This window comes from Ixodes scapularis, unplaced genomic scaffold (assembly GCF_016920785.2).
Source record: "Ixodes scapularis isolate PalLabHiFi unplaced genomic scaffold, ASM1692078v2 PGA_scaffold11__112_contigs__length_91849675, whole genome shotgun sequence".
In the NCBI taxonomy this organism is placed as follows: domain Eukaryota; kingdom Metazoa; phylum Arthropoda; class Arachnida; order Ixodida; family Ixodidae; genus Ixodes; species Ixodes scapularis.
The window spans coordinates 67,386,094-67,398,940 of record NW_024609837.1 but is presented as its reverse complement, the minus strand read 5'-3'; the positions used below and the strand labels follow the sequence as shown (position 1 = coordinate 67,398,940).

Sequence of the window (12,847 nt, the reverse complement as noted above, 5' to 3'; positions counted from 1 at the left end):
TGCTCATCTACAGCTGGGAGACTCGTCGCCCCTGCGAGGCAGACCAAGTTCTAGGCTGTATAAACACACACACAACCCAATTTTTTTTTAATCAAAGGCCTAAAACAAACGGCATCTTGCAAGCGCGTACGTCAACGCTTTATTTTGGTTATTTACTTCAGATTTTGATATGAGGAAGGCGTGCGCCTGCAGCGCCGGCGTCTGCAGCAGGAACTGTTTTTTTTTAATCAAAGGCCATTTCGATCTGGATGAGCATCGTACCGGCGTGCAGTCGTGTATCACTACTGCGTGATGCACGTTAAAGACCCCAGGCTTGCGGTTGTGCCGCACTGGCTAAATTGCTCATCTACAGCTGGGAGACTCGTCGCCCCTGCGAGGCAGACCAAGTTCTAGGCTGTATAAACACACACACAACCCAATTTTTTTTTAATCAAAGGCCTAAAACAAACGGCATCTTGCAAGCGCGTACGTCAACGCTTTATTTTGGTTATTTACTTCAGATTTTGATATGGGGAAGGCGTGCGCCTGCAGCGCCGGCGTCTGCAGCAGGAACTGTTTTTTTAATCAAAGGCCTAAAACAAACGGCATCTTGCAAGCGCGTACGTCAACGCTTTATTTTGGTTATTTACTTCAGATTTTTATATAAGGAAGGCTTGCGCCTGCAGCGCCGGCGTCTGCAGCAGGAACTGTTTTTTTAATCAAAGGCCTTAAAACAAACGGCATCTTGCAAGCGCGTACGTCAACGCTTTATTTTGGTTATTTATTTCGAATCATTTATACGGGGAAGGCGTGCGCGTGCGGCGGTGCGAGCGTAGAGTTCTTGATGGCGCACTTTAAAAATTCACAGAACCTTAGCCACAAACAGCTTCGTTTTAAAATTAGGCACGACCAGAAAAGAAAGGCAGCAAAATTGAAGTCTTTGATTTGATACAGCGGGAACTGATGCCATCGGGAAGAAACGAGGGATCAACAGGCAGCACAGGTGGGAACAACAAAAGGGCCATCCCCAAGAACAATTAGACTACCTCTGAAAACGCTTTGACGAACAAAAAGCGTGAGTAAAGGCACTCTAGTCAGTTACATGTTAAGTAAAGTTGGCGAGGGAAAGGAAACCTGGGGAGGAGAAAGGAGACGGAACGCCCGAGAGAAGAGGAGTAGGTTTCCTCCTTTCCAGCATTCCGTCTGTTTCCTTTTACCAGCCTTCCTTTCCATCGCCAACTTTTCTTAACCTGGAATTGAACATAGTGGCCAAAAAAATTGAGCAGTTGTCGAGAAAAACAGACGACATACTAAAAATGGGAAAAACTGTGGTGAGAAAGTCTGGAGGCAAATAAATTCTAGGCAGACGTGTGCAGACGATGATCACTAAAAGACGCCTAAGATGCAGAAGAGTGGCAACAAGTTTGAAGAAAAGGGTGAAATAAAAAAATGTCGGACTAAGTATTTCTTGCAGCTACAACAAAAACTGAAGCGAACCCTGGAAGAGACATGAATTCAGCAGGGGAAAAAATGGAGCAAAAATGGAGAAAAATAAAGCACAAAGGCATTTTATAATAAACACTATTAGATGGAACTAAAAAAAAAAAAAAAAAACGGCTGAAGAACAAAAAGGCAACTGGAACGGGTGACATTACGAATGAGTTCCTAAATGCACTTAAAGAAGAGGCCGTGGACGATCTCAGAGTATGCTTTAATGTAATCTTGTAAACAAAAGAGACCAAAATCTTGGTAACTAGCGAAGGTAAAGCTGCTGTATAAAAGAAAACAAGCGGATCCGGAATATCTCTGGAACCTACCGCCCAAGAGCAATATTCAGCAACGTCTGCAAACTATTCACAAGCATACCCAACCACAGGCACCACATAAAAAAGGATGGGAAAAGTTATAGAGAAGCGAACTCGACGAAAGCGGTATGGAGCTTCTTTAAAGCCTGTACGAAGCGTGCGAGACATGGTACGCACTGGGCCAATGCAAATTAGAACCAGTCCCAATAAGTATCGGACTAAGGCAGGGCTGCTCATTATCTCCGACGTTGTTTTATGTGTGCATAAATTACCTTCTTCGCCGGCTGGAAGAGGAGAGAGCAGGGCTGCGCCTGAGCACTATCACCAAAGATGGGAAAGAGGAGTACACGCGCATCCCATGCCTGGCCTTGGCAGACAATGCGGTACACATCTCCGAATCTCCAGCCGATATGCAATGCATGCTGAACATCTGCACCGAAGTGGCAGTAAAAGACAACCCAAAATTTAGCACAGAAAGAACACAATGGATGAGTGACAACACAGATCTGGACTACGATTTTTGCCTACGAACCTGAATAATACAAAAACAACAACTTACAACTATGTTGGCGCAACCATTCCTAGCAGTGAAGTATGTCTGGCACAACAGGGGAAAAGTATAATTTTGAATCGAGCAAATTAAAGGGGATGGCATAGCTAAAAGGAAATCGTGCAAAAAGGACTCAGTCTGTATAGTACTATGGAAATCCCTCGCAGTCCCAGCCGTGATATAAGTCAATGACGTATTGGCCTACAGCAACGCAGAAACAAAATGTTTTGATCGTCACCCATAGGAAACAGGGAAATGACTGCTGGGGGGAAGCAGCTGCACAGAAAATGGGGTGGTTACCGGAGAGATGGGATGATCCTCGTACACGATCAGAGAGGCCAGGTCCAAGTTTTTGCACGTGGGCAGACAGGAGATCCTCTGTCAGGAGGACTATGCCCGGAGGACGTATTGCCAGATCCGGTATCGGGGGACCAAGACGGGCTGGGTGCGAAGAATGAGGGCCATAGAGTGTAAACTCAGTGTGTGTACGGCGAGATAGCAGGTATCGTCTGAGGGAGAGTGGACGAAGACAGCACGAACAGAGGTTACGCAGTCCACAATAGAGGAATAGAGAAGAGCAGTACTCGAGAAATAGACGCTTTCACTATACAGGAAACACAAGAGCGAGCCAGAACCAAGTCACCAATACCGGAGAAACAGATCTAGCGTGCTGCTCTTCCAGGCTAGAACGGGCTCCCTCTTAACCCAGAGACACAAATTCAAACTCATCGGAGACGACCCTACCAGTAAACTTCGCGGCCAGCATGAAGTGACTCTCGAACACATCTTGAGATGGTGCAGCCGCATCGAGCATGCCGGACAAAGTGCCTTGCAGTGCAGTATCGAGTAGGTTCTGGGCTCCGGAGACGAGGGCAACGGAGATCAGACGAACAACGCTTCGATAAGTCACGGACGGAGGCAACAAAGCGCCGCCTGGTAATGTGGCACAGACCATGTCGCACCTCGAAACCTCTGCACTAAACTATTCTCAGTGCACAGCACAGCTTACGATTTTATTTACTCTACCGGAGGCATCCTCACTAGTGCCCCCTCCGACTTTGAAAGGATTTTGGTCCCTCTGGATGAGTGACTGACTCAGCAGACAACAGAGTGCCTCGTCTGGTAGCTGCGCCCATCGGGATGGCGCCAGAAGTTGATAGTGTCGCTAACTTGGCCGTCTGCGCCTCACATTGACTATGACAAGTTTGTTTATCTAATTTTTTATAGGAAGAGCCTGAAAATTTCGTACGGTGAAACTGATCTGCTCAGCGCACATTCTGTCAATCTTCGAGATTTCTATTTGCAGGCGCCGATTTTTCCGGCTAATTTTACAGCGTCGGATGCGCTTCTGCCACCGTATATTACGTGTAGGCACGAACATAAACGCGTTCTTCTCGTTTAACGAGGAAATAAGTTGCTACTCTTGCGAAGGTTATTTATATGAACAAGGTAAAACACAAAAAAGTAGAAAAAAACCCCACTAGGTTTAGATACATACTGTAGCCACTTATCCACATAATGAGCGAACTGATCTACACAGTTATCATGGAGTGGCACAAGATTTTGGAAGCTCTCCTCAAAGGAGGTTACCGTTTGCGTTTTTTGTCATTCTGTCACGTGTTCAACAATACCGTCAGTTGTAACAGAAGCTCTTCCTTGATCAACCGAGCTTAAAACTAAGATACCTTCATATCATGGCTTCAAGTACATTCCCTGCATAAAAAACTTGAAATCACCTAAATAAATAATATACAATATAGTGTGAATAAATGTCTTTGTTAATGAAAAACTGTATTCAAAACCGTGACCATATACCAGCTTAATCTTTAGCATGTTCAATTAGGTTTAGTAATAAGTTTATGCAATATACGAGTTAATGTATTATGAAGAAAATATTTTAACAATTTCATGCGCAAAATGTAGCTAAAATTGCGAAGTGACGCACCGTCTTATCTTGAAGCACGGTCAATGAAATATAATAGTACTTTTATACAATCTATGATATAATATATATTGCAGAAAAGCATATCATTAAATCGCACTGACCGAGCTAAAGATGAAGGGGGTCTGTCATCTCATGATGTTATGTATCTTCAGTGGCGTACCAACTTGTTTTTGAGTGAGGGCACAAACCAGGCCTCTCGCCCCCTCCCCCCGGCCCCCCCCCCCCCCCCCCCCCGGCCCGCTTTAGGGCTACACTTCGCATTCCTTGGGGTGCCGCCTGCCACTGTTTGCCCTGCCCAGTGGCAGCTGTTTCAGGGGGGGGGGGGGGGGGGGGGACGCAAGTCTTGCACCCCCCCCCCCCCCCTCTGAGAACCTTGCCCCGCGGTTGGTACGCCCATATGTATCTTAATATAGTTTATTAATATATTATACCCAAACACATATCTCCAATATCACTCCATTGCCGTGACGTCGCTGTTCGCACTTCGCACGCATTGGCGCTTTATCCCACGCAAAACTGGTTTCTGCGCACGTGCGGGGAACACACCTACTGCGGCCAAACGCGGGCATGATTATAAACATCGTGTTCAAGTAAACAAGGTAATGTAATTGAAACATTTACAAAAAACATTTATGTAAAAAGGTTGACTGGAAGCTGTTAGCCAACCTGTTAATTCTTAGCTCGCTCATTGGAATTGAATGGTACGTTTCTGCTCCTAGTGGAACCTGGGAGACCACAAGCTAACTTACACGCCCACCTACAGAGGATTCGACAGCTTCTACGGATACTACAGTGCCATGGAGGACTATTACAACCACGCTCTGTTTTGGGTAAGTTGCGAACAGATAAGGGGATTTCGATTAGCTGGATAAAAAGAAAAAAAAATCGACGACTATCTTTACGACGGTAGCCGTGATTAGGGAATTTTTCTTGAGCCTTCCGATAACGCCAATCACAATATCCGAAAATGATGCGGTGCATGAATAAAGGCGTCGGCGGAGTATCCGGCGATCGTTATTATAGTCATTGGATCGATCTTCTGAAACTCCCTATGGACGAGGCTTTGCAGCGAATTCCGCATCTGTTTTGTGTACTACGTCATGACCGGCTTGGCTAAAGGGGAAATTTAATCGCAACAATATATCGAGATTTTCTTTTTCAAAATTTAGCAGATAATTTTATTTATTTATTTTTATCTAGAATACTTCGGATTCCCATTGAGAGCCTTAGCAGGATTAAAGTGGAATGTTAAAGTATACAAAAAATAAGGGCAAGCACACAAGGGCTGCCTAAATAAATACACAGAAAAAGCAACGTGTACAGAAAAGTGATCTAGTGATACCACCTTTAATAGAATCAGTAGAGGTTTAATTTAAAATATTGTCACGACTTCAAAATTTGGAGAACTAAATTTATGTATTGACCGAGGGTAAGAAAAAAAAACTTATTGTAAAACATTTCCTTTAAGTCTGTACTGCTGGATAGAATGAGTGTCGTTTGACTGTGACGTCTCAGTGTTACATGGTGTCATGTCAAAAGACGTAGCAATTTGTTTCGCTAACCTTAGCGGATATATTTCTCCAGCAGTTTGGGGGAAACGGTTTTTCCTTCAAACTTAACGGGAAACGACACCGTCGTTACATTGTAAAGTCCCATTGTCACTCGACGTCCGAATCTTACCCCTCGATTTAGCATAAAAGTTTCTCCGCTAATTTTAGCGGGAAATGTAGTGTAGCGTGACGTCATTTGTCCATGTGGCGTGATGGTGTCACGTGCCAGCCGTGTCACACGAACACCGCTCGCTAAGTTTGGTGTGACAGAAACGCGCTAAATTTAGACACGGTAGTGTAATTTTAAGCAACAGTGGGCAGCGTCGGGAATGTTGCTGCAGTTCACTTTCAGGAGACGGGAAGGAGCAGAGAATTTTTTCGATAATGATTTTAACCGGAGACTGTAACAGAAGGAGGATTTTTTTTTTTTCCTTTTACAGTGGAAGGGTTAAAAACATTCTGGTAAACTTCCAGCCGTTCCACAGCGCACTGACCATAATTTCGTAAATGTTTTCGGATATGCTTTAACAAAACCGTCGACCCTCCTCTCCCCTCCCAAAAAAATGTCTGTCGCTTTGTTCATTTATCAACTTTTTCACCAAATTTAGAAACGAAATCGACATCACGTGACCTGACGTCGCGTGACCTAAACATGAATATAGTTTAACCACCAAGTTTAGCGGCGAAATCTACATCACGTGACCTATGGGTTGGGTTGCGTGTTTTCAGATAAATCCGAAAAAAAAAAACACTCGCCGGTAAAGTTTTCGTCGATTCGGATTTATCCGAAGAACTCAGAAGTTCGAAATCACACACACAGACAAGAAAGACTTCTGAGGACAACTAAGCAGTTCTTACGAGTTGTGAATGGGAAGGCATGAACGTCGTTGTTCCGCTCCCTTAGTTCATCTGCGGCGTACCGGCGTGGACGGCCACGCTTCGCTAATGCCGAGGTGGCGGCCGATGGCCGATGGCGTGGCCGCGCCGCGCTGAGCTCGGTCGTGCAGCCCCTCCGGAGTTTGCCCGTGCGGGCTCTGCTGGCTCGGCGGCCGGGCCGCTGCGCCGCCATGGAGAGGGCTTTGCTGGTGACATTTCTTAGAACTACGTCGCGCTAGAGCCAATGCGAGCCTCGTTTTTTTGTTACTATGACGCGCGCCAGCCAATGGGAGCCTATCCATCAGATCGCTGCTGCAGACGACAGGCTTCGCTTCGCTTCATTGGGACAGGGGAGTTTAGGTGCCGCTTGGCGCGGCTTTAAAAGCTGATAATGCCGGTTCGCTGCATGGGACCGTAAATGTTTTCGCATTAAAAACAAAAGAGACGCTGCTTTACAAACATACCTCGAAGAGCACAGGATCAATGGTTCTGAGGAGATGCCTCTTCAGTTTCCTTTGAAATCTCGAACTACTGAGAAAAAGGGTTTGCCTGTCAGCCCGTCTAGCTTCCTTTAGGACAACAGGCCATGGTACCCACACTTTATTTATTATGTTTTTAATTTTAAAAATTATGAACGCAGTGAAATAAATTCCGAATTTTAGAGAATCGCCGATCTAATAAAAGTAATGTTCGATAAACCCCGAATTTTAAGCGAAAATTAAAGTTCGAAAAACACCCTCCGGAATTCCGAAAACACAGAATCTTGCATATAGGTCAATTCAGTTTTCTTGCAAAATTTGATAAAAAAAGCGATTCGTTTTTTTTTTTCGTTTTTTTTTTTTGCCAATATTTAACGAGAGGGAAACATTGATCTCACGTAACGTAAACATCAATTCAGGTTCCCCACAAAATTTGGCGCAAGAATGGTTAAACATATAGGTTTCCCTTTAGTCTTTAAACGACAGTTCATTGTCTTCTAAACCAATTGAAACGATCGCTACTTAGCTACAGCATTACGTGCATCTTAAATTTTCGGAGTTAAAAGTTGGTGCCAATTTCTCCTTTTTCTTCAGGACAATCGAACGGGTCTCGATTTTTGGCTAAACACCGAGCCGTTGAGGAACGTAAGCGGAATTTACTCCTCTCACCTGTACACAGAAAGAGCGAAATCGCTCATCAAGAACCGCGATGCTTCGAAGGTAATAGGACTCGCTATCTCTCTTGCGCACCTGTGATCAAAGCAAAGAAACAAAGCGGATACATATTGTGACTTTGCCCGAGACTGGGGTTTAACAACAGCAAACACAAACACATCTACGTGTACATGCCGTACATTTGTGAAATCCGAATCCCGCTTAAGACAGAAAAGAAATAGAAATAAAGTAAATCAAATTTATTTTGGCGAAGTCAGATTTATTTCACCTAAATCAGATTTTTTAGATTTAAATTAGTGTATACCCATGAACGGTGTGCTTCTTAATCACAAGGAGTGTTCTTATACCTGACAGATTGATGAAGCAATCCGTCCGATCACTAAAAACAAATTCGGAGGAAGGAACGTCTGTTCGCTGCAAACGTCTTGAGCATATAATACATTCATCTGTAATTAAACACTTGACTTCTAATAATACTCTTGTTCCTAGCTAGCATGGTTTTCAAAGAGGCCTTTCATGTAAATGTTAACGTTTTGAACCGGCAACTGATTTATACCCCAGCATTCACTCATCTTCCTGAACTGACGCAGTTCTTATCGATCTTTCAAAGTCATTTGTTTGTGTCCCTCGCAGACGTTTTATAAAACACATTACAATGTCTTAAAATTAACAAAAGTGTAATTACAGGGATTCGAGATTTTCTGAACAATCGAAATCAAACGCTTATCACCTGTGTCATCGGCTGACCCCCCTAGATGTTAAATCGGGAGTTCCCCAAGGATCTATGTTTGGCGCACATTTGTTTTCAGTGTATGTAAACGACCTTCCAAATTACCTTTCATAAAAAATAAATCGCCTATTTACCGAAGTTTCTGTTGTTTACCGCCACATATCAGATAATGATGGCTGTCTTGCTCTTCAAAGTTGCTTCGATAGCCTACTTTTATGGTGTGATACATGACAAATGCAAATAAATGTAGTAAAAACAAGAAAACTACGATATTTACTAATCGTCTTACAAGGCTTCATTACAATTACAAGACTATAAATTCAAATTTAGAAAAAGTAAGTTCATACAAATACTGAGGCGGTCCATATAGAATACGGTACTAAGAGGGCAGATCCAACTATAATTTTATTTTTATTACGAGAGCATTTGTACATGGAAACGGTCCAAACTAAACTACTTGCGTACACCACTCTCAACAGGCCAAGGTTGGAATATAGAACTATTCTTTGAAACTTGCATCAAAAATACCTTATCGGCAGTATTGCATCAGTATAAAGCAGGGTAATTAATTGGGTTCATACTAAAATATGGTCTCCTGTAAGTGTCAGACAGCTTGAAGGTTTCAATGGTTTATGGCTGCTCAATCACAGGAGGTACCTCGCCACGATGTCCCATTCTCATAAAATGTTTTATAGCTCATTCTAATTTTGTCAAGCTAACATTCTACCACACACGAGCAATTCCCCTCGTCATGATCACCCTGACAATGTTAACATTCCATTTTATAAAACTAATTTCTTTAAATTTCCTCTTCGTTCTTGTCACGATTGACTCGAATGACTTGACAAATAAATCATCTTCATGCCACTGCTTCGTGATTCTTAATGACCCTCCACTTATCAACATGTCTCTCGCTCGCTTAGAAACAGCGTTTCTGATTCGTTTAAAGCATTAACTGTCCCATGGAGCGAGCCGACGTCACAAGCTTTGAAGTCGCGCCAAACGGCACCTAAACTGCCCGATTCCAAAGGAGCGGAGTGACATTTCGGCTTCGGTCCCATTGGCTGGCGCGCGTCATAGTTTCAAGAAACGAGGCTCCCATTTGGCGCTACACGTCAGTTTCAACGACCGCCACCTTATGGCGCTGCGTGCCCGCGCCGCCAGCGCGCCGGTACAAGGAATCGGCTGACGCGCTTGCGCCGACCGCCGGGGCGCGGGAATGGAATCGGCCGTGCCGCCGCTGCGGAGGGCGGCGGCACGGCCGATGTCAGTGCAATCGGCCACTTGACCAGGACACGCGTAAGAACGACATTCATGCTTTCGCATTCACAACTCATAGGAAGGGCTTAGGTGTACCTCGAGCCCTTTTTGTCTCTGCGTGGGTGATTGTTGGGACTATTGTCTGTGGATTTGTCATCGATATTTGTATTGGTGTCATTCAGTCCACTATTTCTTTCTCTTTTGTATAGATAGTATTTATACAATTATACATGTGTTTTATATGATCCCCTTCCCCTATATAATGCCCCATTGGAGCAATTAGGGGTAATGAAATCATCATCATCATCATCATTTATTTTCCTTGAGGGCCCGTGGGGCATTATACAAGGGGGTGGCAATAAAACAAAAACAAATAGAACAGTAAACACAATTATAACACTGTAAGCTAGCTAGGTAGGTTAGATAAAGAGAGGGTAATGGCTTCAACAAATTTAGTAGTATCATTAATACAAACGATGTTATGAGGTAGTGAATTCCAATCCTCGATGGCCAATGGTAGTGTGGAAGTCTGGTGAGAAACAGTTGATGATCGAATTGGACGTAATTTACATAAATGATCTAGACGCGGGAAAATACGATGGGGAGGTGATAGCAGTGATTCTTTAAGGTGGCTATTGTGATAGAAAATTCGATGGAGGAGAGAAAGGCGTGATACTCGCGGCGAAGGGAAAGTGAATGAAGGTTAGCTGATTGGCGTAATCCTGATATGCTGGTATATGGTGAGTAGTTGTTATAAATAAAACGAAGGGCTCTGTTTTGGACGGATTCTAGATTATTTGCAAGGTAGGACTGCCATGGGGACCATATAGATGAGGCGTATTCTAATTTCGATCTTATAAGAGTAGTATACGCTAGTCGTTTTACGGAGGGTGTAGCAAGTTTAAGGTTACGGCGCAAGTATCCGAGAGAACGGTTAGTATCAGAAATAACAGAAGTTATGTGACTAGTCCATGATAGGTCAGAGGTGAGATGAACACCCAGGTACTTATAAGATGAGCATGCTATTACTTGAGTGTTAGAGAGGTAATACGAAAATGGTGTGACACGCGAACTGCGGGAAATTGATAGGGATCTACATTTATTGAAGTTTAATGTCATCTGCCATTTTTCACACCAATGGATTACAGACTCTAGATCTTCCTGGAGAGCATGATGATCATGGTTTGAAAGAATGGGTCGGTAAATGACACAATCGTCGGCGAACAGCCGCACAGAAGAAGCGATATTAAGGTGGAGATCATTAATATAGATTAGGAACAGAAGGGGGCCCAGTACGGTTCCCTGGGGGACACCTGACGTTACGGTAGAGGTGGGAGATTTTACGTTGTTAACGGAGGAATATTGCTTACGGTTAATTAGGAATTCAGAAATCCACTTAATAACAGTGGGATAAATATTAATATCGTTAAGCTTTGTTAAAAGACGTTGGTGGGGTACTTTATCAAATGCTTTGGAGAAGTCAATGAAAATGGCGTCGGTCTGAATATTCAAATCAAAGCTTGAGTAAATATCAGTAAGGAAGGCGGTTAGCTGGGTTTCACAAGAGTAAGATTTACGAAATCCGTGCTGATGTTTAAAAAGAAGGTTATGAGAGTCAAGAAAGTTTATTATATTTGAGTAAAGTATATGCTCCATGAGCTTAGATGGAACACTCGTGAGAGAGATGGGACGGTAATTACTTATTAGTTGGCGATCACCAGTTTTGTGGACAGGTATTACGTTCGCTATTTTCCAGTCACGTGGAATTATGGAAAGCGTGAGCGATTGTGAGAAAATGTCACAGAGAAAAACAGAAGAAATATGTTTAGTGTTTATTAATACCTTCGAATTAATTTGGTCATCTCCAGAGCTCGAGGAAACCTTTAGGTTTTCTATTGCTTTCAATACACCTGCGTGGTCAATTATGATAGGATTCATCTGGGGGTGAGTTAATGGGCATGAGTCGGGAACGTTTAGCAAGTCTTCTTTAGCAAAGATTGATGTGAAGAAATTGTTGAGGTAAAGAGCGCTATCTTCGTCTGAAAGTGGGATGCCGTTGTCGTTAATGAACTGCAATGGAAGAGACAGAGCTGGGTTGACCACTTTCCAGAACTTTTTGGGTTTATTTGTTAAAATGTTGGGGAGGTCGTGAGTATAAAACTTAATTTTAGCATCAGCAATGGCGGTTTTGTATGTTCTAGCACACGCATGATATGCATCCCACGAGGCTGCATTGTTGACAGATTTCGCTCGTTTATAAAGTCGCTTTTTCTTGTTAGCATGACTATGCACCGCTTTGTTATACCATGGGTGACAGTTATCTGATATGATGCGGGTCAATGGGATGAAGCGCTCAACTAAGTGGGATAGCTTATTTTTATAGAGCGTCCAATTTTCATTGACGGTTCTTTCCTCGAGATTAACAGAGAATGATTGGTAAAAGTCTTCGAGAAAAAGGTAGGAAATAAAGAAAAAGGTAGGAAAAAAGCAGCTTGATATATTTTCAAGCAGTGAAATATTTTTATTTGCTTTTTATTTTGCGTCCTAATTTTCTTGCAATATGACAATACTTTTCTAGTCTTACTTTTTCTCGCGTTCTCATTTACTTGCGATAGGATGTTACGTAACCGACGAACGAAGGGAATGGTTGAAAGAGTAAAGCTCAACGTTTCGTCGGCCTATGCACGACCACTGTTCTGTGCTCGTTTTCAGCCTGATATAAATCTTTTTTGCTTTACGATTTCTTTATTTAAAATATAAAATAATACACATAAACAGCATCAAACAGACAAACGGTAAATAAGACATTGTTTTCATTATTTTTCCGAAAACAAATTTGATCTTAATAAATATTGTAAAACCGATTCGATTTAAATCACGATATAAATCCCCACTTGAATCACAATTTAAATCGTCTCGATTTTGATTCATCACTCTGGGGTAAAGTCATCATGTTTAACCTCCGCCAGCTGACTTGCACCCTCGTTTTATTGTTCTG

At 43.0% G+C, this 12,847-nt stretch overlaps 1 protein-coding gene across 1 annotated transcript in view; it reads left to right on the top strand.

Moving 5' to 3' along the window:
- LOC115314898 (arylsulfatase B-like) overlaps positions 1-12,847 on the top strand; it is an 81,605-nt gene that overhangs the window by 30,268 nt on the left and 38,490 nt on the right. Inside the window, exons 3-4 of the mRNA XM_042289024.1 lie at positions 4,999-5,109; positions 7,779-7,904. Of these exons, the coding sequence (XP_042144958.1) occupies positions 4,999-5,109; positions 7,779-7,904 (237 nt within the window). The remainder of the gene's footprint in view (positions 1-4,998; positions 5,110-7,778; positions 7,905-12,847) is intronic.